The sequence below is a fragment of the Acipenser ruthenus genome, chromosome 9 (assembly GCF_902713425.1).
Source record: "Acipenser ruthenus chromosome 9, fAciRut3.2 maternal haplotype, whole genome shotgun sequence".
In the NCBI taxonomy this organism is placed as follows: domain Eukaryota; kingdom Metazoa; phylum Chordata; class Actinopteri; order Acipenseriformes; family Acipenseridae; genus Acipenser; species Acipenser ruthenus.
The window spans coordinates 15,440,577-15,467,715 of record NC_081197.1 but is presented as its reverse complement, the minus strand read 5'-3'; the positions used below and the strand labels follow the sequence as shown (position 1 = coordinate 15,467,715).

Genomic DNA, 27,139 nt, shown 5'->3' with positions numbered 1-27,139 from the left:
TCTTTCTAGGTGTAACACTAATGATAACTTATTTTCAATGTCTTGATGAGTGAATGCCTCTTCATCTACCCTAACCATCACATTAAAATAGGGTCATGTATCAGCCAAATTCTACAAATAAACACACATAAGCAATACACATATTGTTTCCAGTAATTCAAAATACACTCCTTTCCCAACAAATTAGCAGTAGTAGCACATTGGGCAACCAACTATATATATATATATATATATATATATATATATATATATATATATATATATATAAAGAATACCTTAGGCACGTCTGGGAATAGGATCTACAAGATGTTGGAAGGGTTTTTGAGTGTTCATGTATTGACGAGCCGGGCAACAGTTATTGAAGGACTTACCTTTGATCATGTGATAAGTCCATTGCCCTGATGCCAGCGTCACAGCCAGGGTATATATATAGTTGTTTGAAGTCACAGGCTTGCCACACCTCCACCACTCCATTGTCACCTCCTGTAACCAGGTTCTGCCCATCACTGCTTAGGAGTATGGCCTGACAACAGAACACATCCAAAGCACGTTTTAAAGCTTGACCACAACAGGAAAATAATGCGTTAGGGTTAAGTTTAGGGTTCTCACAGTAACAATGCACTGTCCTGTCCTATTAGTATGCAATTGACTGATAGACTAGATGTGGCAGGGCGAAAGCCCTTAATGTAAATAGTGTGTGTGTGTGGGAATGTAAGGTTGGCAAGGATGGGGTTAAATCAAGTGTGGTCATTCCCCAATTAGATAATTGAGTGCTAATTGGGGAGTGGCCACATGCCCATACTATAGTACATAATATTGTTTTGTTTAACCTCTTATTTTGGCCGTTGTGCCTGTTTATTTGTTCGTGTGTTTTGTTCTCTGCCGATTAAAAGTGCACATACACGCTTGAACTGCAACTTTCCTTGACTCTCAGCCTTATTTCTGACAATATCTTGCTACACTACAACTTTGTAACCTACAGCAGCCAAGAGATATCAACATGATTGCTGCAACGATTATTAGAATAATCCGATAACTGGCACATTTCATCTGTATTATAATGCTTCTCCACTTTAAAAGCAGCCTACATTTGTAAATGGGACTAAAGGTTTTAAAGTTGTGCATTTGTGGTCCCTTAATGCATTAATTAATAATCCGTAGGACCTGGCTCTTTTTTCAGAGGGTTACTGAACATTTTATTTAGTACATAATACAGTCGCTCATCTACACTGCCTGGGGCCAATGAGAGGCACCTACCCTGGTGGAATCATTGATCTCCATCTGCGCCAAGAGTTTTCCATTGATGCTGAAATTGCAGAACCTTCCCCGTTCGTAGCAGATGATACAGTGGCCCTCGCTGGACACTGAGATGAGACGTGGGCAGAGGCAGTTCTCTGGTCCCTCCAAGGCCCTGAGGAGGTCTCCCGTAATGGTGTGCACCAAGCATGGCCCCTCTGTGAATGACAAAGAGGCAACACTTTTCTTAGCCCTGTAGAACATGGACATTGGCGAGATGCCTCACATTTACATACATGCGGTTGCTTATAAATCGCCTCAGGAATGAGCTTATAACTACAGACTTTTAAATTAAGTTATTCAGTATTATACATGGGGGTGTTATATATTGCAAAGATGGGTTTTTAGGATTGTTAATATAGTATAGTATGGTAGAATATAAGGGGAAATGTGAAGTAAGGGACATAAGCACAATATTTCTAAAGGAAAAAGTAGCTTTTTGGGCAGTATTGCACAGTATTTTTATATATGAGGTGTCCCCATTCCAAAGTTCCCCAACAATCTACAGTTTTGTCTCTAAGTAGCAGTAATGGAGTTTATGTGGGGCCCTACATTCAAAGTATCACCACTTAGCAGGGAAACACACAGACATGTCAATAACAAATCATGTGGGTGGTACTAGCACTTATTTTGAACTGGTTCACAGCCATGCATTGCAGTGCCTGCTGTGTAATGCTTGCTGTTTTCATCATTATTTATTGATGGGATAACAGCCTTGATGGGTGTCCTTTCAGATGGCCTTCTCTTGTCACCACCCCTAGGCCATAAAATGGATTTTGGACAAAACTGAGAAGAGAGGTTATCAGTCTGACAAGAATGTGATAAACACATTTGAAAGAACTGGATCAAAATTGGTGTGGGGCTTTGAAAAGAATAGTGCCTTTGACAGGACATGATCCAATTTTTGTATACCGTATATTGCTGTAAATGATTTCCCTTTTAATGAAGCATTTATTTTATTTGGCAATGATAATAATATGATTGGTTTTTATAAAGACTGAGTGCTTCTGAAGTGGAACAGCTGTTGAGGCCAGACAGGGAGAAAATTAAAAAGGTGCCCTTTTCTTCAAGAGAGTGACACGTTGAAATCACAACTGAACTCTGGGGAATAAAAAGCAGCACCCATTCAAGCAGCATGATAATATTGCTACAGGATCACAAGCTCTGGAGAGAAACTCTCCTGACCTTTGGCTCCGCTGATGACCAGGCCCAGCTCTGCGCAGACAGACACACAGACCACCTCATGATCATGACCAGTCAGGACGGCTCTCGGTGCCGGGTAGTCACCTGCAACACAAAGCAGGAGAAGTAGTTTAGGATTAAAGCAGTCAATAAAACCCACCCGAGGGGCAGAGGAAAAGCCCTTTCCCCTTTACAAAGTGCTGCAACAACAACAAAAAAAGTGCCTTTTCCCCTAGAAATAACAGCTACTCACAGTGGCGGAACAGATAAGGGCTGTCAGAAGTCATCTTTCTGGGCTGCCTGGCAGTGGCGTCAAAACTGGGTCGATGCGTTGGATGGCAAAAGTTGCTACCTGGCAACGTCAAAAGTCGCCGATAAGGGGGTACATCGAGGGTTAAACGTTTTCTTATATACCTCTACGGACACGGGTTCTGTTTCCTAATTGGTCCAAAGCTACCTCCCACAAAAAATTCAAAACTAAAAAAAAGTCAAAAAATTGATATACTGTAAAACAACCTTTAGAGCTCAGGGATAAGAACCACCTGTACTAAATGGATCGCTGTCTGTCTCTGCAGTATAATCCCCCATGTTACATGATCTGTACAATCAAACCTGTCTTGAAGACCACCATTGTAATAGGATCACCTCTGTAAAGTGACCACTTTGGTGAACATCCAAGTAACACATTCCTTGGGTTAATTCAAAGACACTTGTACAGCCCATTGAGTGGTCAGTATAAGCAGGTTTGCATATATGCATATATATATATATATATACACATATACACATACATACATATATATATATATTACTTTTTTGACTTTCGTATAGTTTTACCTCACTTTCAGATGGGCCCTTCTATTATAAGCAGGCCTGGTTGTTTAATGGCTTTGGGCTCCCCATGTCAGGGCTTTTTGGTAGTTTTGGACCAGTCTGCGGAAACATTACTGAGCTGCGGATTCAATCAAAAACACAGTGCTGCTTTCTGACACGCGTCATCCTTGTTCTATTGTACTACTCAATCATGCTTTCAGAGACAGGACACGGCCCAAACACTCCCCTGTCTTAACATTTCACAAGCTTCAAATGGAATAGAGATACAGTACAGAGTGACCACCCCACTGGAAAGTGTTGTTGAATGTCACCTTAGGAAAGAGAAATGACACGTAGCATTGTATTTTTTGATTGAGTCCAACCTTTAATGAATCTAAACTACTTCAGCGTTTTTTTTTGTTTTTTTTTTTAAGTATTTGCGACAGCACAAAATTTTCAGCCCCATTTTTTTCTTTCAGGGGAAAAAAAAGATTTCCTGCTTGTCAAGGATTTGGAGCTCAATACCTGAATTTGGCTGAAACAACTGCTTAGCGTTCCATTTCCTGTGCTGTTCTAAAGGGAACTCAGCTCTTTTCATATTTTAACCCGTCTCAAACCATCCTTGTTTAAAAATACAAGTGCATTACTTATTATTTATGAAACACTGCGACAACAACAGTCTTGTATATTTGTCTATTTGTAAAAGGGAAGCGGGCCAAGGTAGAATCCTCCAAAAACAGAAGCACACTGCAGCTCGATATGAAATCCTTATTTATACTAGCTGCAAATAATAGTGAAACACTGCTAACATATTGTTAACAAACTGACTCATCGTCAGACTAATGGCTAAAATATTTATAACAATTCTGACAACATCAATAAAACCCTGAAAGAATATCAAACTAAAATACAGTCACTATGAAAATGGCGGAAATGCCTTCCAAGAATTAAAGGGGATTCGTATAAATCCAGTCTTTTAATAAATTCACCACACTGTTTAAATGCCCTTTATATAAACCACAGGAGTATTTTTTAAATGGATTTATTTTTTTGTTCAATATTTTGAAACCTCATATTTCACAGACCTAATGAGCCAATTACAGAGATGTTGTGCATTGCTTTGGGGATTTAAACTGGGTTCATGAATGTTTTTCAGATAACAAAGAAGAAAACAGAACTGCTATATAAGCTTTGTGACACCTTAGGATAGACACACAGAAAAGCCAAATGCCAAATGAAATGCAAGATGTGAATTCAATTTTTTTTTTTACACAGAAACAAAAACTGTGCCAATATTGTTGTGTTAGAAGTGGGTGGGATGCTGTATGGGCACTGTGTAATATAAGTCCACAGCAGAACCAGGCAACTGTCAGGGACATGTCAGGAATCACAGCAATTAATCAAAACCAAACAGATTCTTCGCTGTCACATGATGAATGAAGTAAGGGTTGAAAGGTTACATGCAGGGAAATGCACCTGAACATTCAACCACCCAAATTTAAACATTTTCATTAAAGATGTCAAGCTTTGTAAAGTGGAACCCTTGCTGTGCATACTGTGTATGTCATATGCAGTGTCACTTCTTTCTGCTCCCAAGTGGTGGTGTAATGCTAATTCGGTTGCTACTCTTGTTGAACGTATTTTCAAATGTTAAAAGGCTGCACTCACTCACATGTTAAGACATCTATTAGACTACAGAGGGCAGGATTTCATTATTTAGGTTTAGACAAAAGTGTACACATGTTTTCTGTACTGTTTAAGAAAGTGTAGGCAAACAGGTTATGGATACTATATTTCAGCCAGACTGCACCATGATCTTTAAGGGATAAGTAGGAAAATGATTTGAACTGTATTAAAAATCAGATAATAATCACACAGTACCTCAAATTTAAAAAAAAAATTGTATAAAAATGAGTTTATCGGATTATAGGCAAATGTAATCTGAAACATCTAAACAAGTATGACAAAGTGAAGTAATATCAAGTCAGTTATTGGATTCACTATATAGAGTTTGACAGACTGACACAGTGAATACAAAAGGGTCCACATTTTTTTGAATGGGAAATGAGAAACTATATTTTGAAGGTAAATGTTAATTGAGGCACTATTCATGGCTAGCACTGCATATGTTGATATCCCAAAGGATTGCTTGTTCATGGCATAGGCTTGAACAGGCGTACTGCTTAAAGAGGACATTAAGAACAGCCCAGTGGAAGAGAGACCTCTGAGATCCCTCAGGCCCAGACTTGCATCCTGCTGGAGGCTGAGTAACGAGAGACGTCAGGTGAAGTCCCCAATCAATGAAGTTACAGGCTCCGGAGACAGCTCCTGAATAGCACTGATACCTTTAAAGAACACCAGTCGCTGTGCTGAACAGAATATATTGCACCGAGGCCCTCCTGGGGATTGGCAGCCAAGACCAGCTCACCTACCTGACAAAAGATTCAATCAGTCTGGGCCCCAGGGGGCCCCTCTCCCAGCCGCTCCAATTAGACTGTGCAAATTCATTTTTTAACATGCGAAGAAGAGTTAGTGGAAGGGGAATTGCTTTGGTTAAGGGCAAGCCTTCTGCATTAACAGCTATTCATTTTTTGGTGAACACAAAAACATGGATCAACGGTAATAAATTATTGAAAAAGATCTACCTTCTGTATGCATGACTCAACTCATGCAATCATGTCTACCTTATCCTTTCATTTAAAGATTCTGAGCCAATATTAATGGCTTAGGAAAGAGATTAATAAAAAAAAAATTACCTTTCTGATCAATCTGTCTAGCATCACTTCGGTTTAAATACATCATACTTTTAATAATCTACTGGAACAATCTACTCAGCTAAAGCTTTTAACCACGTATTTGCTTTGAATTGCTCTTTTTCAGCCTCTATGATAGATTGTATACTCTAAACAAAAACTTTAGTTACATGTAAATGGAAATAGCTACTCTTATAACAGTCTTGGAATAATTTGATATTGAGCACAATTACTTCTATTTAGATCTGACCAGTATATGATATTGTGATATCATGCAATTAGTTACTGTATTTGGTATCTGATTGTCGCTAATACCTAAGCTTAAGGGGTCAGTTATAACACCTAAATAGTAACCATGCTTAGTAAAATGCATTAAAAAAATAAATAAATAAATAAATAATAATAATAATAATAATAATAATAATAATAATAATAATAATAATAATAATAATATATACACACACAGACTGAAATCTGTTAACTGTGTTCAGCAAATATATAAGGATGATATCATTCAGAAACATCTGTAGATTTATATAAAAGCTGCAATAAATGGCCACTAGAGTGTGCTGGATATGCAAAATACAGTATTGCTCCCTTCCAAAAACGTTTTCTCTGAAACAGATGTTGCAATTTAGAACAAGCTATCACACCGATATTCTAGCACAAAATGAGTGGTATGATTTTCACAAAGTATCTTAAATTAATATGTATGGCTCTCAAGCTATGAAGTGTGGAAACCACTTAAATCAGAAATTCTAGGCTTGCTCAGTGACATTTTTAAAGACAGACTAGACTAACTTTATACTTCTTAGTGGTTAGCAACTAGCAATGCTCAACTTAGACTAGATGCAGCTGATCAAGACACCAGCTCACCTAACCTGCAGCTCCAGAGATTTACTCAGTAATAGAAAGAAAGCCAACTGTCCATTAGGCTACTTCCCTGCTTTCTTTCATTGTGTGGCATATTTGGATCCTTTGTCTCCCTGAACTAGGTGATAGACTGTATCTCTGGGAAAATCAAGGGATTCTGTTTTGCACAACTGCTAACGAGAGAGAATCTCCCCTTTGCTAATTGGGTGCAACCAAGCTGAAATTCTTAATTAACTGTCTTAGCCGCTTCAAAGTTAATTATAAAATTCTTGCAACTAAACTGGTTTACTTGTAATATCTGACATATGGACCCTCCCTCCCCACCACCTTTTTTCTTTTTCTCAGAATTGCACACTTCTAGAATACTAGCTGAACTGAACAGCAGTTTGTTTGTTTGTTTCTGCCTAAATTGATACACTATTTTCCTTTACCCTGCATTTCGGGTACTATACCTTTTTTTATCAAGATACAGTAGAACCTGTCATATCAAATCCTGTAAGATACGATACCCTCTATTAACTGACAGATCTCTGGCATGTGTCATTTACACATGCTGTTACCAACTGAACAGTACTGATGGACACCGATCAATGCATGTTTATTATGGGTCTAAAACAGTAAATTCAGCTCTTAGCAGGACAGAATGGATTCAGGTCCAGATAAAAAAAAAAGGAAAACCACATTAAAAAAGACTGCGTTGGGAATTCAGTTTAACTGCTTACATGCTGTCACTTCACGTAACTGCCCAGTCAAGGGATTACTGTACCGTTAAAAAGCTGAAACAAGATTGTTTTCGCCAACCTCCAAAGCTGTAATTGTGTGCGCACTTTCTTCCTGTTGTTTTTTTTTTTTTTTTAAATTTAGTCGTTGCCAATTATTTGTATTATTTTCTCCCAATTTAGAATGGCCAATTATTTTTTAAGCTCAGCTCAACGCTACCACCCCTGCGCTGACTCGGGAGGGCGAAGACGAACACACGCTGTCCTCCGAAGCGTGTGCCGTCAGCCGACCGCTTTTTTTCACTCTGCGGACTCACCATGCAGCCACCCAAGAGCTACAGCGACGGAGGACAACGCAGCTCTGGGCAGCTTACAGGCAAGCCCGCAGGCGCCCTGCCAGACTACAGGGGTCGCTGGTGCGCGGTGAGCCGAGGACACCCTGGCCGACCTAACCCCCCACCCCCCGGGCGATGCTCGGCCAATTGTGCGCCGCCCCCCTGGGAGTTCCCGTCCACGGACGGCCGTGGAATAGCCTGGATTCGAACTCGCGACATCCAGGCTATAGAGCGCATCCTGCACTCCACGTGGAGTGTCTTTACTGGATGCGCCACTCGGGAGCACTCTCTTCCTGTTGTTTTTATCTCAGGTTAACACACACACAGCTGCTTTGGCATAGACTACGAAAGCACGGTAAGAACTGTTTTTGGAAAGCAATTTTGTAAATTGACAAACACTGTATTACAGTGCTTTGTTTTGCAATACTTTTAATTGATTCTTTTTTTGTATAGTATAATGCAGTACAATACCGTACTTTGGTGTTTTGGACACACTGATGTACCAGACATTGTTCATTTATAATTCCCCAACGTTAATATAAATTACAATGTAGTGTAACGACTCCCTCTGAGATGCAACATTTTTACATATCTGCTGGTCCCCTGGAACCAATTAAATCAGTTATGACAGGTCATACTATATTCATAACCTGCTCAGCTTGCAGTAAAATCAAATAAACAAAACAAATAAAGTTAATGGATATTTTGTCAGAAATGCAGGATCATTTTGAGATGATCATGTACAAATATCCAGTATAACAAAGAGGGAAATGACAATCACATTGGGGGCTGTAGGGGAACATGTTTGCAGAGGGAGTTTGGCAACCAGTACAAAACCAAGTTAAAAGCTGGTCAAACATCTGTTTTACTTACCTTTGTTTACTATAACAGTGGAAATCAGCCTTGAAGCTGGATCTATAGCTATGTGACATTCAAAGTTTTTGCAAGATTTTATTTCATATGGATTGTTTTACAGTAACAGCACTTAACTGTGGTGTTACTTGGGATGTCTAAGGTACACCAGAAGCAACCAAATGTATAGGAACACAAATAATAATGATCAAGATTTGTGATTTGACGTCTACACTTACCGTATGTGTAAATATATCTATCAATAGAAAATAAACTGAATGAGGGCACTAACAGCACTTGCCTTTTTACTGTATCCCTGACATAGTTCAGTAATATGTTTCTTTACTTGTTTCTTTAGTGAGCGTATATTTATTGAAATACAGCAGAAACAAGCACCTGCCAGTTAGCTGTGGACAGTATTTCTACCTTACTGTTATGCAACACTGAGAATACAAGCTTGAGCTGCATTTGCTTTAGAATGCTGGCAAAATAACCATGCATAATCCATGCATTATACACTACATATTACCAGTATGTATAGGCTGTAGATATTCTTTGCGTTTTGCCCACTCACTGTTATTAGGATTGTCTCCGATGATGTGGTGTCGTCCGCTCCAGTACCACAGCAGCAGCGTGGCATCCCGGGACCCCGACACTATGTAGCAGTCGCCCCCAATATAGGACTCGGACCGAGCCAGACACGTCACTACATCCCAGTGACCGAATACTATTTGAGTCAGTTTCCCTGCAGGAGAAAAGGCAAACACTGTGTAAAAAACTCTACTACCATTTATGTATTGGGGAAAGCATTATTTCTAATATTACCAGTGTAATAGTAACATAACATGTATGTGACAACATTTTCAGCATCCTATATAATTAACGCATATCTGAAATGTTCTTGAGCTAACCTGCTATACTCATTATTTTCGGATTTGTTGTTTATTATTTATATTTTATCCATACTTTTAAACTCTAAGCTATACATTCAGAGGTACAACTATAAGAAACTAAACAGCGGAAACATGTGTTTATTTTCTCTGTTACGCTATGCAAATATGGAGCGCAATTGTAAATTGAATATGTAGTACAGCACAGAGTACATACACATTAACAAAAAGCACAGGGGCTAATAGAGGGGGATGAGAGTGGGTAGATGATGCTTAGGATTGGAGAGGGTAAGGAGCCTAGGGATAATATCTTTACATTCTTCAACAAGTGCTTTACAGTTTTAAGCATCCATGTCCCAATATAAATCACTCACCAGCATTCACCTTGCTATAGATAGATTTCTTCCTCAAGTCAAGTGTGCTGCCTTAAGCTATTATTGTTTGAAAAATGATTCCAAAACCCTATTGATACAGTACCTGTTTCTGTGGAGTAAACTCTAAAGCTCTTGTCCCAGAAGCCACAGACTAGGATGTAGCGGTTATCAGCAGTCACCACAAAACAGTGAGTGTTGATCTGGATGCTCTGGTCCACCAAGTCTGTGATTTGTCTCTTGTTCATACCCGAGTTATTGGCTATGAAACAAAAACACACTGTTAGGTAAGCAATTACCGTGAAATAAATTACTAAATTACTAAGCTTCATTGTACCGATCTAATTGAATCGCTGAGTACAAATATACTCAAACATTGATGGTTTTCCATTGATGGGAATAAAGGCTATATTCATAAAGCATTAGCAGCCTGCTACATACATAGATACTGTATACTCAAATGGAATTCTTTATTCCTGTAATTAAGTAAATAAAACTGGAGTCATTATTTATTATCTTTATTCACTGGGGGGGGGGGGGGGAACTTGTTTTAAATGTTTTTGGTAGATAATTAAGATACAGGAGCACTGGTATGTCTTAGTAAAGGTTTTACTCTGCTGCGCTTTGGAATTTTTAAACAACTGGCTTCTATTCAGAACAGAAAAGTATTATATGAATATAGTCTCTAAATAGGAAGAATTTATAAACTGCAGAGGGAGTTGGCTGTAAGTTCAATATCCACAGTTATATATATTACAGTTAAATTGTGTAAAATAAACATTAATTTCCAGCTTATATTTTATTACCATTTGACATAATTAAATACAATTTACTGGGAGAAATTATTTTAACAAAAAGTGATTCTGACAATGTATATGGCATACAGTACCTAAACCATTGTGAAAATGGCATCTAAAACTAATTAAACTAATTAGTGTCACTTGAACATCCTGCCAAGCGATTTATTAGGCGAGCTTCAGGGGTGTCCTATTATTGACCAATATAAATGTAGTAAACTGCAAAGGTAAGTGGTAGTAACACTTAATGCAGAATATATACATTCATTTTTCACTTTCTTGCCCAATAACAGCTGTTGGCATGTCTCAATTAGTTTCTATTTTGTCTCAGTGCAAGTACAATAACCAAATATCCAATTAGACCCAAAAAGGAAACTGTACAATTAATTCTGTTTTTAACTTGTGGGTTGACCTGAACTAGTCAGTTTTGAACCAGGATGCTTGTTACAAACATATTTCAAAGGCAGAAAAATAAACCATTAGTTAAAAAAACCACAAAAATCATGCTCTATTTATTAAAATCTTACACATAAATTCAGTAAAGATTTGTACACGGTCAGTGATGAATTACCAACTCAAATGCTGTAATGGGACTAGCTAAAACCCTTCTCATACCTCAGTACTGGACTCACCAATTAATGGATCCATTTCAATGGGCAGGTGATGGGCCTGTTCCAGAGAGTATCCTGGGGCTCCCCTGAGGCCTGCACACAGACACACAACATGTCATCAAGGAAGGATCATACTTTCCACACACAGCACACAGTTAACTATTTGCTCGCCTCTTCAAGAATTAAAAAGCCACATTGCTTCATAGAAAATGAAAATATTTCTATTCTAGAGAAGAAAACAATTAACTAAAAACAAAACAGGTAAATTATAAGAAAAAAATAACACATACAACACAAGTTGGATACATAATTGGTTTTTATCCCCCCCATTGACAAAGAAAATCTGGCGGCTTTATTAAGCTGTTTATGAAAACTGCTGTGATCAGCTGACCTTGACCGTTAACCTTTGGGTAATGTTTTCCATACTTACCTGATTGGTACCATGTGAAAACACAATTTTACATTTATTTTTCTAAACTATTCTCCAAGGATTTGATCAGGATTCTGATCATTGATAATTATTGAGATTAAGACAAGTCTCATTTACTCGTATTGATCGAGATTGGGATCCAGACTGCAGGCCAATGTTTCAGATGAAGCTGACGGTAATACTCCCTAAAATTCTCACTTAGTGAGCCTATTGGAAGAATACCCTCAAAACAATTTGTCTGACTAGAACCTGGAAACCATACAATGTTATAAAACTGAAAAGCCTCCTACATCTACAATACACAGATTAATGGTGTATTAGTTACAGTGATTGTAAAGGGAAACTGATGATTCTTGATGCTTGGGGACACACTGGAGCTATTGGAAATAGACAATCCCATAGATAAAGGGTTCTGATTGATCAACTGCACAAAGAGACAGCTGCTTCCAGTGGAGCTTTAAGAGCAGTTGGTGACAGCCTTTGTTTTTGTAGTTAGGTAGATACGGGTGAGAGGGGGGATGTCAAATAAACAAACTCCAGTGCTAAGCCTGAAGTCGAGCTATCAGATTCTAGCCAGTGCCACCTACCTACTGTGTTGTGCCACCTATTGACAGCAAACAGCCTGCTGCAGGTGACCGTCACCACTGCGGGGACGGTGAGGTGGGGCAGCGTGTTTGCTGCCACATGAGTGACGGGGGAGTTGGAGGGGAATTTGAGTACCATGATCACGTCCTGCTGCATCTGATCCTTAAACATGAGGGGGCTCTGTGGAAGGAAACACTGTTGAGTAGAAGAGAGAAGGGAGGAGAAGAACAAAAAAAGAAGAGGAGGAAGACAGAATGGAAAAGGAGATTAGTGTGGAGGTTCAAGGTAAAACGAGGTACAAACACAAGGAAGGCCGCATGCCCAGGGAGACAGGTCAGCTGTTATCTAGGCACTGCTAATTCAACAGCATCCCCTCCACCACCACAAAATAGAAGAACGAGGGGCTGAAGCACTAAAATAGGAGGACAGTACATGTAGGTTGGTAAAGGTCCAAGAGGAACTGGTTTGTTCAAGGTAGAGTTAGGTAGGTGGTATCAGTAGGGTTCAAAAATGACATGATTAGCAGAAAAAACACGCCTTACATATTATTAATACAGCATTTAGAATTGTCAGTATATTAAAGAATAATCACAAAAACATCTTTACGTGCGTCACTTATAACTAACCGAATTACAGAAGGATCACATATATGCAATTGCCTGGAATAATTCAGTTATTATATTCTACCACTAAAATCGTAGAATCTAGAAATAATAAGATAACCAGATTAGTAGCACTAATACCCTCTAAAAAAGGCATTGTGAATTGATACTGTGACCTTGTCGATTTTATAAGTGACCTTTGCTTCACCTAGATGCTTAAATTAATGGTGTGGATACTAATAAATGGGCCATAATGATTATTTTTCATCTTTCTGTTGCTAAATTGAATACAAAAATGTATAAGTCTAGTAATGCAAAATTATATCCTGTGACATCCGGGTAGAATAACCTTGTTTAACATAAATTAGATAAAATCCTGTTTTAAGCATAATTAAGCAAACAAATACAGTACATGGAATAATTTAACATACAATAAGAACATGGTGAATAGCAAACAACAGTCTACTTAAGATGTATTTAGCATTTCCTCAGATCGTTCATCTCCTTCACCAAGAGGTTAATTTTAATAGAAATGTCACTGTTCATGAGAAAAACCCATGTGTACAAATAAAGCTGGGTTTTATAAGGAATGAAAGGGAATTTAACAGACTAAAGACTGGAGCCATAGGTCACCATTTTTATCTAGCAGGTGGATCTTTGTGTACATGACCTTTGCATGCCTGTTCATGTTGTGAGCAATGCTGGTATTACCAGCTTTAACTGGCTTTTCACTTGGATGGCTGTAAAGTGTGGTTCTTTAGTCCCTTACATGTTCTTTTGAGTTTACACTGGATACAATACACCCTTTGATTTTTTTTTCTTTTTTAACTTATCTACAATGCAATATCATGTAGAGAACCTGTCTCACGCACATCATAATGTTAATTCATTATGTAGTTTGTTCATTCATTATGTAGGTCAACAGTAAAATACAAAATATAAGAAGCAAAAATGGATGACCTAGAGTTTATTTTGTGAATGTGGATTAACTGATAACATTTAAAAAAATATGCAAAATGCCAAGCAATTATACTGTATTAAAGTTCTACCATGGTCTAACCTCCAGGGCTTGGGGAGTGTGTTTAAAATTGCAACTGCGTCCCCTGCTAGTCTCCCAGGGTGATAGGGACTAACATGGCAGGCATAGCCATTTTTCACTTTCTGATTTTTCATCAACAAGCACATTTTCTCACATCTCAGGTTGCATTAACTGAACAGTGAACTCAGAGCCAAGCTATAGCACAGACTCCATCAATTGCAATTTACTGAAAAAAAGCCTCTCTGGGACTCAAACTAATGTATCTTCATATGCCTGAAATGTGCTTTGGTTTTGGTTTTTTTTATCCACGTTATTTCCAAAAGACACTTGAACCATTAATAGGATACATCAATTTTAATCACTAGTTCCTCAAAACTTCAATTGCTCTCGACTGACCGTTTAATCTACTCTCCTTTTCTTTTTTTTCTAACCGCTATGAAACCTTCGTTCTTTAAAGACCCTGTTACAACCTTGGATTCCAGGTTTTCCTTTACACACTCAATAGGTGTGATAGCCAAATGAAACACTACATCTGAAGCTGACAATGCTTGAGACATAATCACCAGGGCACTACACACTGTGTCCAGTGTTTAAAATGAGCTCTGCTGGTTAAGCTGTAAGTGGAGTGTAACCTCAATACCCTTGGCTGCTCTTAAGGGTCCGCCCAATGTTAAATATCCCGTTACTCAGGCACTGAGCGAGAGAGCCCTGCTTGGAGATCCAGGGCTTTCAATCGAGATCCTACTTGTGTATTTCCGGTAGATGACCATATTAGGAGATAGGCTTGAATGCAAGTGTTTTGGAATGTTGCTGCGGCGTTGATAATAGACCTATCTCGGTGCAGTAAACAAACATTTTCACACAAAATCTTCACAAAATAAGAGAAATGGCGACATCGAAGACACAACGACCTGTTTTCCAATAAATATATATTTTTGTTTTGTGTTTGTGGATCAGATGCACGAGACCAGAGCTGTTTAGGGTTATGTTGCCCTGGTCGCCACCTTGCTGGCCATTCAAGCCACAGTGAACAGCCTCATCTTGTACCACATGATCAGGGTGCCTGGGATGAATACTTTGAATGGGTTTTTATTTATTTTGCACATTTTCAATGAATCCTTTTTTTGGGTTGCTTTTGGTCCCTTTTGTATATATGACCACAATTCCCTTATTTATTATCAAATTTGTTCATTTTGTTTCCATGTTCCCTACATGTTGAAGTTTCATTGTACACTGTTAGATTTGAGCTGGCCATGCTAAAATATTTTTTTACAAACAACAAATAATGTTTTTTTTTTTTCTAAACAGCATCTCTTTTCCCATGGTTTTTGTTATCTGTATAATCATATATTTGGCATGCAAATATATGATTGTGTATAATGTTGGATGTGTCACATGCTCAAATTATCTTATAATACATCAATATATGTTAGTCATTATGTGACACCAACAACAAAGCAGCTGGCCAAATTACTATACAACCTGCTGTTTGGTTAAATGCCTTGCAGTAAAATAGACATATATGCAAATTTTAAAAAAAATGACATGGTAAAGTACCTCCCTTCTCATTGCATAAGGCAACATACCTACAAACATAAATTATAGTACTGTAGTTTGTCACCAGTTTCAGGATTACAACTGAAACCTGGAAACAAGTCTTCTAGAACAATGGGTTCCCCATATGCACATATGAATGTTGTGCATATCTGCCTACTATATCTTACAGTGACATTTCATACCATCTTTATTTATATTTACATTTTTTACCTGATTAATATCACATTATCAGGCTTATTAACTAATGTCCTTTTTCAACCAATGAGCTGAATTTTAAACGTGGGTGGGTTTTAAAAATTACCAATGGTGTGCAACTGACATTTTATTCCGTTTTTCTAAATAGGGATTTTCCATTTACTAACTCACCATAGCAGAAGGGGTAGAAACTACAGTTGCACATTCCATTTTGGTCATTTCAGAAACTCAAGAGGCTAAAAAAGGACATTACTGTAGTTGGGAAGACTGATGGGGAGCACACATGCTATGATATAACACAGCTAAAGACCAAGTTGACTAGGAAATGTTAAATTTCAGTTAAAATCAGGCAGTTGTTTTTATCAGGTTAAACAAATGTGAAATCAAGCTCAGTGTTTCTGGAACAGGTTGGTTAGGGTACATGGCTTGACAAACAATTACTAAAAGGAACTAGTAACCTATAGTCTTTAGACTTGGCCAGCACTCTATGTAAACCCACACACCATGGGAAATAAGAGCAAGAGATAAAGGTAATCATGTAAACCCAAACCACGCATCAGAATATCACCTCAGGATATTGTTCCTGTTTTGAGATGTCCACAGTTGTCACATGCTGCTAACCTTAACATAATCTCATAGGATCTGAAAATCCAGCAGTGCTTCTTCTGTGTGTAAGTCTGCTGTAAAACTCAGGTTTTTTTTTATCAAACACAAATCCCACCAAGCACATTGTTTCTCACCAGGTGCATGGCAGAGCTCCGAGGAGGATGTGGCTCGATAAGCAACTGAGATGGCGTCTGTCCAAAATTCTGTATTTGTGCCTCCATGGCCTGCAGGGAAAGGAGAGCTATTGTCACAATCAATATGCATCAAAGTGATGGGTCAGTGCGTTACTTGACAATGCAAGCAAATCCTAACTCAGCCATGACTTAGTGGGGGCAAATGTACTAAAAATTCACAGGGTGCTCTTCTCTTTGGTTGCGGAGTCATCCGAGTGTTAGTATTGAAGAGACAAGCCTTTCCTATTAACATGCTTCAGTTAACCATTCCCATTTCCAGTTGTTGGGGGTTCGAAGTGGAAATGTTAACCTGTGGTGACATGCAGTTAGATCCTTTTGAGGTTTCTCTGTGATTTATTGCATACAAATACCTTGATAAATGAGGATGTAAGGAGGAAAGTGTGGGGTTCTCTAATAAAATAAGGCTCTGGAATCTTTGAAGGAGAAAAAAAATACACAAGGTTAAAATGAAAAAAATACAAATGATACACCATGGAAAAAAATCTGTATAGAAATGAACAAATACAATCAGTATTGAAAAGGAATTGAAAATAATAACAATGGGAGGGATTGTCAGAGCACTGAATGTAAGGTCTGGTTAAAACACATTATGAAAATAGCAAGTTTACCCAAAATTCCTTACCTTTTCCATCACATGCATCTTTTGGTGCTAACAAGTAGCAACCAAAATGATAATGTTTCCCATCCTACAAGTCAACCTACATTTATAATGTGTCTTCAACGAAGACGGCTAAGACAGCTAAAGAGGGTTTGACTGTTAACACACTGCAACCTCACTGTACTTGGACAATCCCATCATAATTTGCAATAACATTTAGAAAAAGAAACAAAAGAAACACCTATTCTTCATATTTCATTCCCTTGCTATGCATTCAATTTGTAAATTCAGCAATTACAATTTGATTTTTTACACATGAAGTTATCCCTTGTGTTGATACATGTAATTAACATGTAATTACAAACATTTTACTCATACATTGTTATTTTGTAATTACACTTTGTAAATACATGGTAACTACAAGTGCAATTACATAGCAACCATTGGAACAAAAGTTTTCAAGACAATATCACTCGTTATTTCAAATTGTAAGCATTTCTTATTGCCTTTAAAAAAGATTCCAATATGAATTTGGAGTAAAAAGCTTCAAACATTGCACACCCCTGTCAATAGGATATCACTACCGATTCTATTGGAGTTAATTTTTTTAACCACATTCTTTTAATACGTCTTTCATGCGGTCCCTCACTCAGCAACGCGATCATCAGTATCAACAGCTTCATTGTAATATAAATGTCAAGTTAAAACAAATTATGTCTGGTAAAAGATGTACAATTCTTAAGTCCAAATTGATTCCATTTTCAAAAGAGAGGTTATAACTACGATAATTATAATAGAAGAACCTTTGTGTTAAAATACTTTTCAACAGCAGGATCTTAAGGATCATAAGCTCAGGCTTTACTGAATGAGCTACACAGAGTTCAGCTTTCATTGGTTTATCTGTGACAGTCTGGAGGTGTATATCTCTCAACCTGTATATTGTATTTGTAATTAATATTTGTAATATTCATAACAAATTTACAGTATAAACAGATTGACCTGTATTGTGAAATTCCTAAAAATGTACTTTTAACAATTGTGGAGAAGCACTGATGTAACTCTGTGTCCTTGGTTGGTTGGAGTTATTTGTTCTGATGTGTACGATAAGCATTTCTTAACACCAGGCTTGCAAAGGGATTACAGCAAGATGATGGTTCTTCAATTTGTCCCTTTAATTTGACACATTTTGACCCACGGAACAATGTTAATCCTAGTAAAAGAACAATTCATTCTAGGTGCCAAAAGTAGTAAACATAGTCAATCTACCACCTTTGTAGAAGATCACTGAAAGATTTCTGAATTGTATAAATATATATTGTTACAAGAATTGTATTTATTTTTTTATAATGCCGTTTGCTGCTGTTAGTTTAAAATGTTTGTAATATACTCTATCTATCTATCTATCTATCTATTTTAGTGAATGATAAGAGTTTATGGAAATAAACAGACACATTTGGTAACAATTATCTGTTAGCCACTAATAGTTCATAACATCATCCATCATTTAATTATGAATACTCATTAGAGTGCCATTAGCTGTCAAAACATGTCAATATTTTAAAAAACAAAAAGTCAATACTTTAATCTTTAAAACACTGTCAAAATATACCTGTATCTGAAAAAGAAATCTACTACATTTAACAGCCAGTTAATTAGTTTAATACACTTTAGGCCTTGCTTATTGCTGATAAGAAATGCATATTGCATAAGCCATATGCTGAGTATGCTCCCAGCAAAACTGCCAAAGCACTCATCACAATACACTGCGTGCCAATCGTTGTTTCTAGCTATACTTTGTTTGGACCTTTCATCTTAAAGGTGAACAAGCATGTCTTTCACATGGCATTTCCCCAGTCTGGTGATAGTTTGTAATGAAATCTTTAACTCTGCCGTATGCAGTCATGCAGCTACCTGCTGCATTTCAGTCAAATTGAGCAGACAGGTTTAATCTCCAACACAGATGGGTACGAGATAGTGCTGACTAACTAAACCGAAGAATGTAAAGTATGCACGCCTCATACCGAAGAAACATGGAGAACATTTAAATATAAATGAACAAACAGTCCAACCATTCGGAAAACTATTGATTGCTACCAATTAAAAAAATTGGTATAGTGGTAATCATCAAGATATTGGCCTGATTTACATAGACTTGCCACTCATTTTGCTTCCTTGAGCTAATTAATGCTCAGGATAGCACCCAGCTCTTTAGCGTGTTTACCAAAGCATTTAAAGTCTAATTAAAGCCATAAGAAAGCTGGGTTATTAAAACGTTTATTAGCCGTTCTGCACTTCTTGTTATTTAGATTATTGGGGAGAGCAAAATCTGCTTTGATTAATTACTTAACGTTTAATATCATGAAACTGGCTTCTTTAGAAATAATCCTGAACAGTTTCATAAAGTGCCACATTTTATTTAATCCACAAAAACAGAATCTAAATAACTCAGGGAGTTAAATGGTGTTGTAAATAAGCCCTATATATCTACATCTAAAACTGATTAGAAAATATGAAATACATACACCAAGACGCCTAAACATTCATATGTTTCTTGTGTGTGAATCACCATTTCTTTTTATATTTGCAGAACAAGACCGGCCTATAATACCCAGGCAAGGCCAAATTATTATTATTATTATTATTATTATTATTATTATTATTATTATTATTATTATTATTATTATTTATTTCTTAGCAGACGCCCTTATCCAGGGCGACTTACAATCGCAAGCAAATACAAATACATTCAAGTGTATAAGAGTTAATGCATAACTTGGCTGTTTACATCTCGGAGAAGCAGCAGGGTTTGTATCAAGAGGTTTGTGTCATGTTCTTCTGTATGCGAATGCTCTCATGATAAACATCATGGTGAATCACGGCAGTTACAAGCACAAGCTGAGTTAAGCTGTCATAATGTCCTCAACTGAAGCTGCTGTGCCTGTCAAGAGGTGTCATTTTTTTAATTTGACATGAGGAGGAAAATGATCTATTATTCTGACCTCTAATTCCTTGACATTTTAATACTATAATTGCCACGGTTAACGCCAAAGCCATCATTTCACTTGTCAAGCAGGAATGAATCCTGGAGCTGATCGTCACATTTCAACATATCTCCGAGTGAAGACATTTCGTGTTATTGCCCAAGGATGGGTGCTTACTGGGGAACAGTAGCTATCACTGCTACATAGTCATCATTGCAAAAACCACACAAGTCTGAGAGACAGCTTTTTAGGTTATATCACTTCTTAGTTATACATTTCTTCATAAGTCTTATATGAAAGTCTTACCCCCACAGTAACAATCTACTTTTTAACTTCTCTCTCACTCTCCAGCTGACTTACTTCGAGCTAAATTGACAGTAGATCTTATTCTAGTCTGCGACTCATGCATTAGTAAATTCAGCTGAGGTACTGAAGGGATGCCCATGAAGAAAATTGCATTGTTATGTTAAGATGAAAAACTGACAAATCTGCCCTAGCAGAAGGTCACGTCTCACATTACAAGAACTGTTAGATAACGTAAGCTGTATTTTTTCAGAATTTTAAAATATACCACATTCAGCAAATTGAGAAAACTATTTGAGTTATATCTACAGGGGTTGGACAAATAAAAAGAAACACCTGTAGTATGCAGCACACTTCAGTGTAAATGCGCTGAAAATCTTTGAAAAAATAAGATTTGAAATTAAGTCAAGAAATTGTACTGTTACAATTGAAGGAGTCAGGACAAGATAATGAAACATATGAACTAGCCTAATGGATCCATCATTTTAATTGAAGTGCAAATTGCAGTGATTTCATGTTTGATGTGTGCTAGCACTTCCAGTTCCTATACAAAAATTATAGGCTACATTTTTTTTATCAGTATGGTTCTAACCTATATTGTCTCCTTAATCATTATTGTATATAAGTTAAGCATAAGTTAAGCAAATAATTAAATGTATAAACAAGTTTGTCCAGCAAAGCTTGCCAGAAGCTTCAAGACTAGAAATAGCCATGTTTGTGTTGGACAGCACATAGCATTCTTTAAGCAAAACAATGGCTGTGTAATATTTGTATTTCTGATTACCCTGAAGATGGGTAATGTGCAATATAGTAGCATGTTTTTATAAGTCATTAGCTTTATGATATGCACAACAAAAACATTGAATATGTACACATATTTCTAATTTAATAAAAAAAAAACACAATCATTCCTTAGCTGTAACCCTGAAATGAATGATGCATACTTTCTTGTCACTTTCTTTTATTATTAAACCCTCCAGTTGACACAGTATTTCTATTATTTGCATATTGGTCACTTGATAAATAAAAACAATCTCTGTCCTGACAGGATATAAATGACTTGTTTTCCATACAGCAGATGGTTGATATCATGGGGTGTGAGGAGCTCTTCACTGTAAGCTAGAACACAGCACAACACTCTGCATATACCAGCTGCTGCAATTTCATCTTTTTTCAATTACGCTATTTTAAGCTGCATTGGTAAGAATATATGCTTATATTGAGTCTGTTAATTAGGTATAGACATGTTCTTTACTCGCAACCTGCTGGATCATTCCCGGCTTTTAATCAAAGAACATAAATTACAATTCCTGTAAAGTTTTCAGATAACTTTTTTCCCCCCCAACTAGGCAAAAGAAACAAAGCTATGACATTGTTTGGAACAACTGATACATCAATTATCCTTTACAGCTCGACCCTATAGAAGGTGTTTTTTTTTTTTTTCTGGGCAGTTTCCTGACCACCTAAATAATCTCCCAGCAAATTCAGAACCTGCCTTGGTTAGACTAGAGGTCATGACAAGTTGGTCATGCCACTTTTCATGCAGTGATGTCAATGTTGCAATCGGCAAGCAGAGAATAGTGATCACTACCATTTCCTTCTCATTAATGATAATTAAAGGTTTTCACAGTTGTGCCTGAAGTACAACTCATTCTCTTTCTCTTTCTCTTAGCAATTAAATAATCAAGTGATACATCTTTGTAAATCATTCAATACAACAGACAAAATGTAAACAACAGGATTTCGAATACGCCGCTCACTCAACGGAAGCTGAGACACAGGTATAGCTGAAACGTGACGTCATTAACTGCAAGTAGCCTATTGGGGTGCCATGGTGGATGAAAAAGCGGGCAGCCATGAGGAACCAGTAAGAACCGGTTATACGGTATGGGATAAATCAAGCCGTCTAAAGACTAATGTCTTTACAGTGACTAGCAGATCTATTGTATCTATATCTACAGTGATGATTTCCTATGACTGGTAGACTCAAACCATATTGGACACATATATATAGGCAGAAATAGAGACATTACAGGGGGGCGTCTCTTCTTTGTCGAATGGTGTGGCCAGTGTTGACCCTGGTGCTACTCCAGCTTACCTCTCGGAGAACAGGGTCTGTGATGCTGTCCAGATTGACTGAGCCCTCGTAAGTCAGGTAGTGAAAGACGTTGAGCGCACGCACTGCCTCAGGTCCACGCTGCTTGTATCCAAAAATAAGGTCAATCCACTGATGCAGTTGACATGACACAAACTCGCTTTCCAGAGCCTGTCAAGTGAAAAAAACACAGCTTTAAAGGTGATGGGAAGATAAACAAAATGGCCAGAAGTATGTTTTCTGGTCCTGGTCCATATCAAACCTTCTGCAAAGAAAATGGCACGTTCTATTGATGAAATTGAAATAAAGAAAAGATGTAGAGAAAGCAATAAGACATGGTGCCTTGAAGGCATCACACAGATCCAAGGGGTAGGATCATCTCCCCTATATGTCCTTGCAAAACTAGTATTTAGTACCACAAAGATCATGTACTTATAAATGTTTCATTTTAATATGATGATGGGATCTTCTTAAGATGTTTCCAAGACAGATGGTCAAAATATATAATCTAAATCATTGAACAATGTGCCCAAAATTATCTGTCCATTTTTCCTTACAAATTGGTTGATATCAGTGCTTTAAAAATGCTTCAAGTGATTGATCAAGTTATTATGTGAAGATCAAGTTATTATGTGAAGATCCATTGCTTACACTGCATAAATCCCTCTGATATGTGAATTGATTGGAATAATCAGTCATCCTTCTGGTCAAAACTACATCTACTGTATTTTGCTAACAATACAGGTCACCAGCCTCACAAGTACACATTTATTTGAAAATCTCAAACAACAGCATTATTACCAAAGAAACATTGCAGGCGAGCACAGTGGTGGAGCTAGCTGGAGGGCACATCATTACAATTGCAAATGACAGATGCGTAGATGAAAACAGGGCTAAAGCACATTTTGTTCCTTCTGCGGCTTTTCTGCCTGTGAAACCAATGCCAGTCAGTTCATTTAAAATCCCTCTACCCTTACCAATAAATAAAATGGGGATGTACTCTTTATACAGAACGCCTTTATGTCAGAGAATAGACAATACACACTGGGATACAACAATGCCAGACTACTTGTAATCTTGGTATAAACTCTATGTCCATAGAGAATACAATCTCTTTTTTTCTTTAAACACCAGTCCCAATTTTGTAGAACCCCTGTGAGGTAGAGTGGCAGCATATTGCACACAAAGCAGTGGTGTAGTCTCCTCTGAACTGGTTCTTAAATCAGTCTTCATTTTTTATTGTGTGTGTGTGTGTGTGTGTTTATTTAAAAAATAAATACATTCATAAAAATCTGTGGAAATGTTCAGTTTTTACATTATTAAGGTTAACATCTGAAGGATATTGTAGTCAGACAATGGAGAAAGTCTACAAATTCATAAAGCAGTAGAAGGAGTATCTTAGGTCACAGGCCAAAGTGTCATTAGATTTTGCTCTCGTCCACAACATTGAAAATATGAAGTTACGAGCTGAAATAGTTTGGTGTTGTGGTGGCGGCGGTGGATCTGCAAACACATACAAGCTCTCCTCAGAAGGACGCTTACATAAGTAACATTGAACTTGTTCATGTACTTCACCAGCAAACTGCAGATAGGCTAGTGGATTGAAGAATGAGAACATCCTCAATTTGCTGGTAAAGCACATTCACAAGAACGTTATTAATATTCAATTATAATACCCATTTGTGACTAATGTTTTTAACTTAAATTACCTTTACTGTGTGGGAAGTTAACATTAGCTACAATTACAGTATTATTTAGAGGTATGATTAAGGAAGACCAAACATGGAACAGACCTTGTGAAATCTGAACCAAAATGTGTGAATGCTCTCCTCATTATTTGTCAGAGATAAGGCTTACTGGTTTCATAAATGCATTATTTGTCAATATGTTTCTAATTAAGCAGCTATATTCAACACAGCAGGTATTACTACTATATAATTGACTGCAATTACAGTTATGTTTTTCGAGCATATTACAACAGTGAGTGGTACAGTCACATTAACACTCTCCCAGAAAGGGCTGTTATTAATACATTTTCTTTCTACTCTTCAGATTTGGGGATGGTTGTATTAGTATGCGTTTAGTGTCAGTGGGGATTCCTAGCCTACTGTTCTGCAATACTGCATATTTCAAGCAGGTGAAAACTGCACTCTTGAGTCACCCTGATCCACGTGACAAAATGCTACTTTACAGAAAACGGCCCATAATTACTGCTTTTTTCTCTTTTGGATTGTGTATTGTTTACGGGGATGTAAGTACAAAACATCTAAATGGTAAGTAATCCAGAATTATTCAAATATACAGCAGTCCCTCACTCTTACAGGCACCGTTATGCCGCACATTTGGCTATACCGGACAACATAAAACCCAATAATCACCCATTAAGTGTGATGCTAGGTCACTGTGAATTGTATGATCCAAAGAGACACACTGAAAAAACACCCAAAAAAACAGCTGTTATACTGACACCAAATACATGACGCACATATAAATGGAAGAACCGATGCAAGTAACCTACTAAAATCAAGCACATGATTAAAAGACGGCATACAAACTCATACTCTGCAGACTTTAAACTAACTGGGATCGATTGGTTGGAAAAGGGCGAGAAGCTTTCAGAAATGTTGATGGACTCCAATGGTTTGAAATGCAAGATGTGGACTACAAAAAAAAAAATTCTAAATTAGAAGTCTTTAATTGCTTTTCCCAAAGAAAGTCTGACTCATACCAACAGCAAACAAAAGTAGCAGGTAGGCTATGTGTTTTACTTGCAGCCACGCGCACACTGTAACATTTTCTATGTAAATGCAGCAGCATGATTTATTTTGTGGTACTGGCAGCCTATAGCTAAAGTAAAAAAAAAAAGTGCGGTAGGTATTCATTTGATTTTACTACTGAACTGTACTACTGAATAGGCCAACTGTACAGATTTATATTATTACATACGGTAATGTGTACAGAGAACTCATTAGTGTTATTTCAGTGCAATAACTTATACAGTTACAATAAATGAATCACTATAAACATATGTGTGAGCAATTCCTTTTTTAAAAACGGACACCCTTTTATTTTCAGATAACTTGTTTGTTTCCTGACATTTCCAGTTGGGAATGGGACTGCTGTATCTTCTAATATGATAAAGTTAACAGCAGGCAGATGTAATCATTAGCAATTTATAACGCTAATATTTTCCAAAAAGTAGAATTAAGTAGTTCTTCATGCTTGAAAGTTGAAACACAGAAAAACATGTCAACAGTGTAAACATTAGAGTAAATTATAAATAATCCACCCTATACATTTATTTTCCTTCCTGTTGTATTTTGAGGATACAGTATTTTTATACAATATATTAGTTTAGTAATTCCAATTGTCTATATTTGTATATATGCAGCTGTGATAGCCTGCACACTCAAGTCATAAATTATCGTGGTAAAACTGAACGTTTCCGCTTGTGTTCTAACAGTAGTGAAAGAGTTACCTTTGTTTTTGTAGTTTCACCTTATTTCCTGTGTTTCACTGCTGTACAGTAGGCGATGTGTCTGAGACATGGAAGTCTACAACAGGTTCTGATCTAAAGCACCATTGGCAGTTCTGATGTGGAAACTTAATAACCTTCTGAATGATGTGTATCCTATTATTAATACTAATAATTTTCATTATGTACAATACTTTTTTTTCCCCTGTTACTGTCACTTTGTGTTGAACAGACCAGAAAAATAAATGTGGGTTTCAGAAAGGTCACTGCCATGAGTTTTGTCTCTCTTGGCTAACCTTGTAATTCCCAAAGAAAAGGTCAAATGCATTTACCTACCCCCCCTCTTTTCTTCCTCCCTCCTCCTCCACCCCTACAGATAGCAAACAGATCAGCAGATCTCCAGAACAATGAATGTGCTCCGCAGCTCACAGAACACATATACCGTCAATGGATGCATTAAAGATCTGATTTAATAGGGGGCACAATTCCAGCTAATTTAGAAATGAGTTGTGTTAGCAACATGAAATGGATCATATAGACTTAACCTTGGAGTACCAAATAACAAAACAAACAACTGTGATAAAGATAACTGCTGTTTTTTGCAATTTTATGCAGGGTTAGCATTACACACAGTAATCTCAGTTGTTGTTATTTGATGCTTTTAAAAATGCATCTATAAGGATAGCAGCGCCATAACTGAAATGTAATTCTAGGTTAATTGATAACGCCCATGCCTTATTTGTTCAAGATCAATATAATTATATTGTAGGAGGTTCTCTAATAAAGGGCCTGTCTCTATGAATAAAGCTGGGAAATTTTGCTTCACATATTTTTCTTGTATTACTCATCTTGCTTTTGATTTAGCTTCAATCCTACAAACAAACAAAGTATTGCTGTTTATAAACATATACATTTTGCCATAATACACCTGGGTTTATTCCAAAGTGCTGAAAATCTGCAAAATACGCATGCTCTCATTGTATGTTC

General features: G+C 37.2%; 1 protein-coding gene across 27 annotated transcripts in view; it reads right to left on the bottom strand.

The window, feature by feature from the left end:
* The window catches only part of LOC117405087 (neurobeachin), a 349,257-nt gene that overhangs the window by 3,939 nt on the left and 318,179 nt on the right, over nucleotides 1-27,139 (bottom strand). For 8 of the 27 annotated variants that reach the window (XM_059031199.1, XM_059031200.1, XM_059031209.1 and 5 more), the window contains 11 exons: nucleotides 22,681-22,848; nucleotides 17,051-17,113; nucleotides 16,641-16,730; nucleotides 12,510-12,702; nucleotides 11,514-11,585; nucleotides 10,191-10,346; nucleotides 9,398-9,568; nucleotides 2,732-2,830; nucleotides 2,482-2,583; nucleotides 1,258-1,454; nucleotides 372-523 (listed from right to left, as the gene is read on the bottom strand). In XM_059031199.1, the coding sequence (XP_058887182.1) occupies nucleotides 372-523; nucleotides 1,258-1,454; nucleotides 2,482-2,583; nucleotides 2,732-2,830; nucleotides 9,398-9,568; nucleotides 10,191-10,346; nucleotides 11,514-11,585; nucleotides 12,510-12,702; nucleotides 16,641-16,730; nucleotides 17,051-17,113; nucleotides 22,681-22,848 (1,463 nt within the window). The remainder of the gene's footprint in view (nucleotides 1-371; nucleotides 524-1,257; nucleotides 1,455-2,481; nucleotides 2,584-2,731; nucleotides 2,831-9,397; nucleotides 9,569-10,190; nucleotides 10,347-11,513; nucleotides 11,586-12,509; nucleotides 12,703-16,640; nucleotides 16,731-17,050; nucleotides 17,114-22,680; nucleotides 22,849-27,139) is intronic. The other 19 variants (XM_059031212.1, XM_059031213.1, XM_059031220.1 and 16 more) reach the window with 6 other exon arrangements.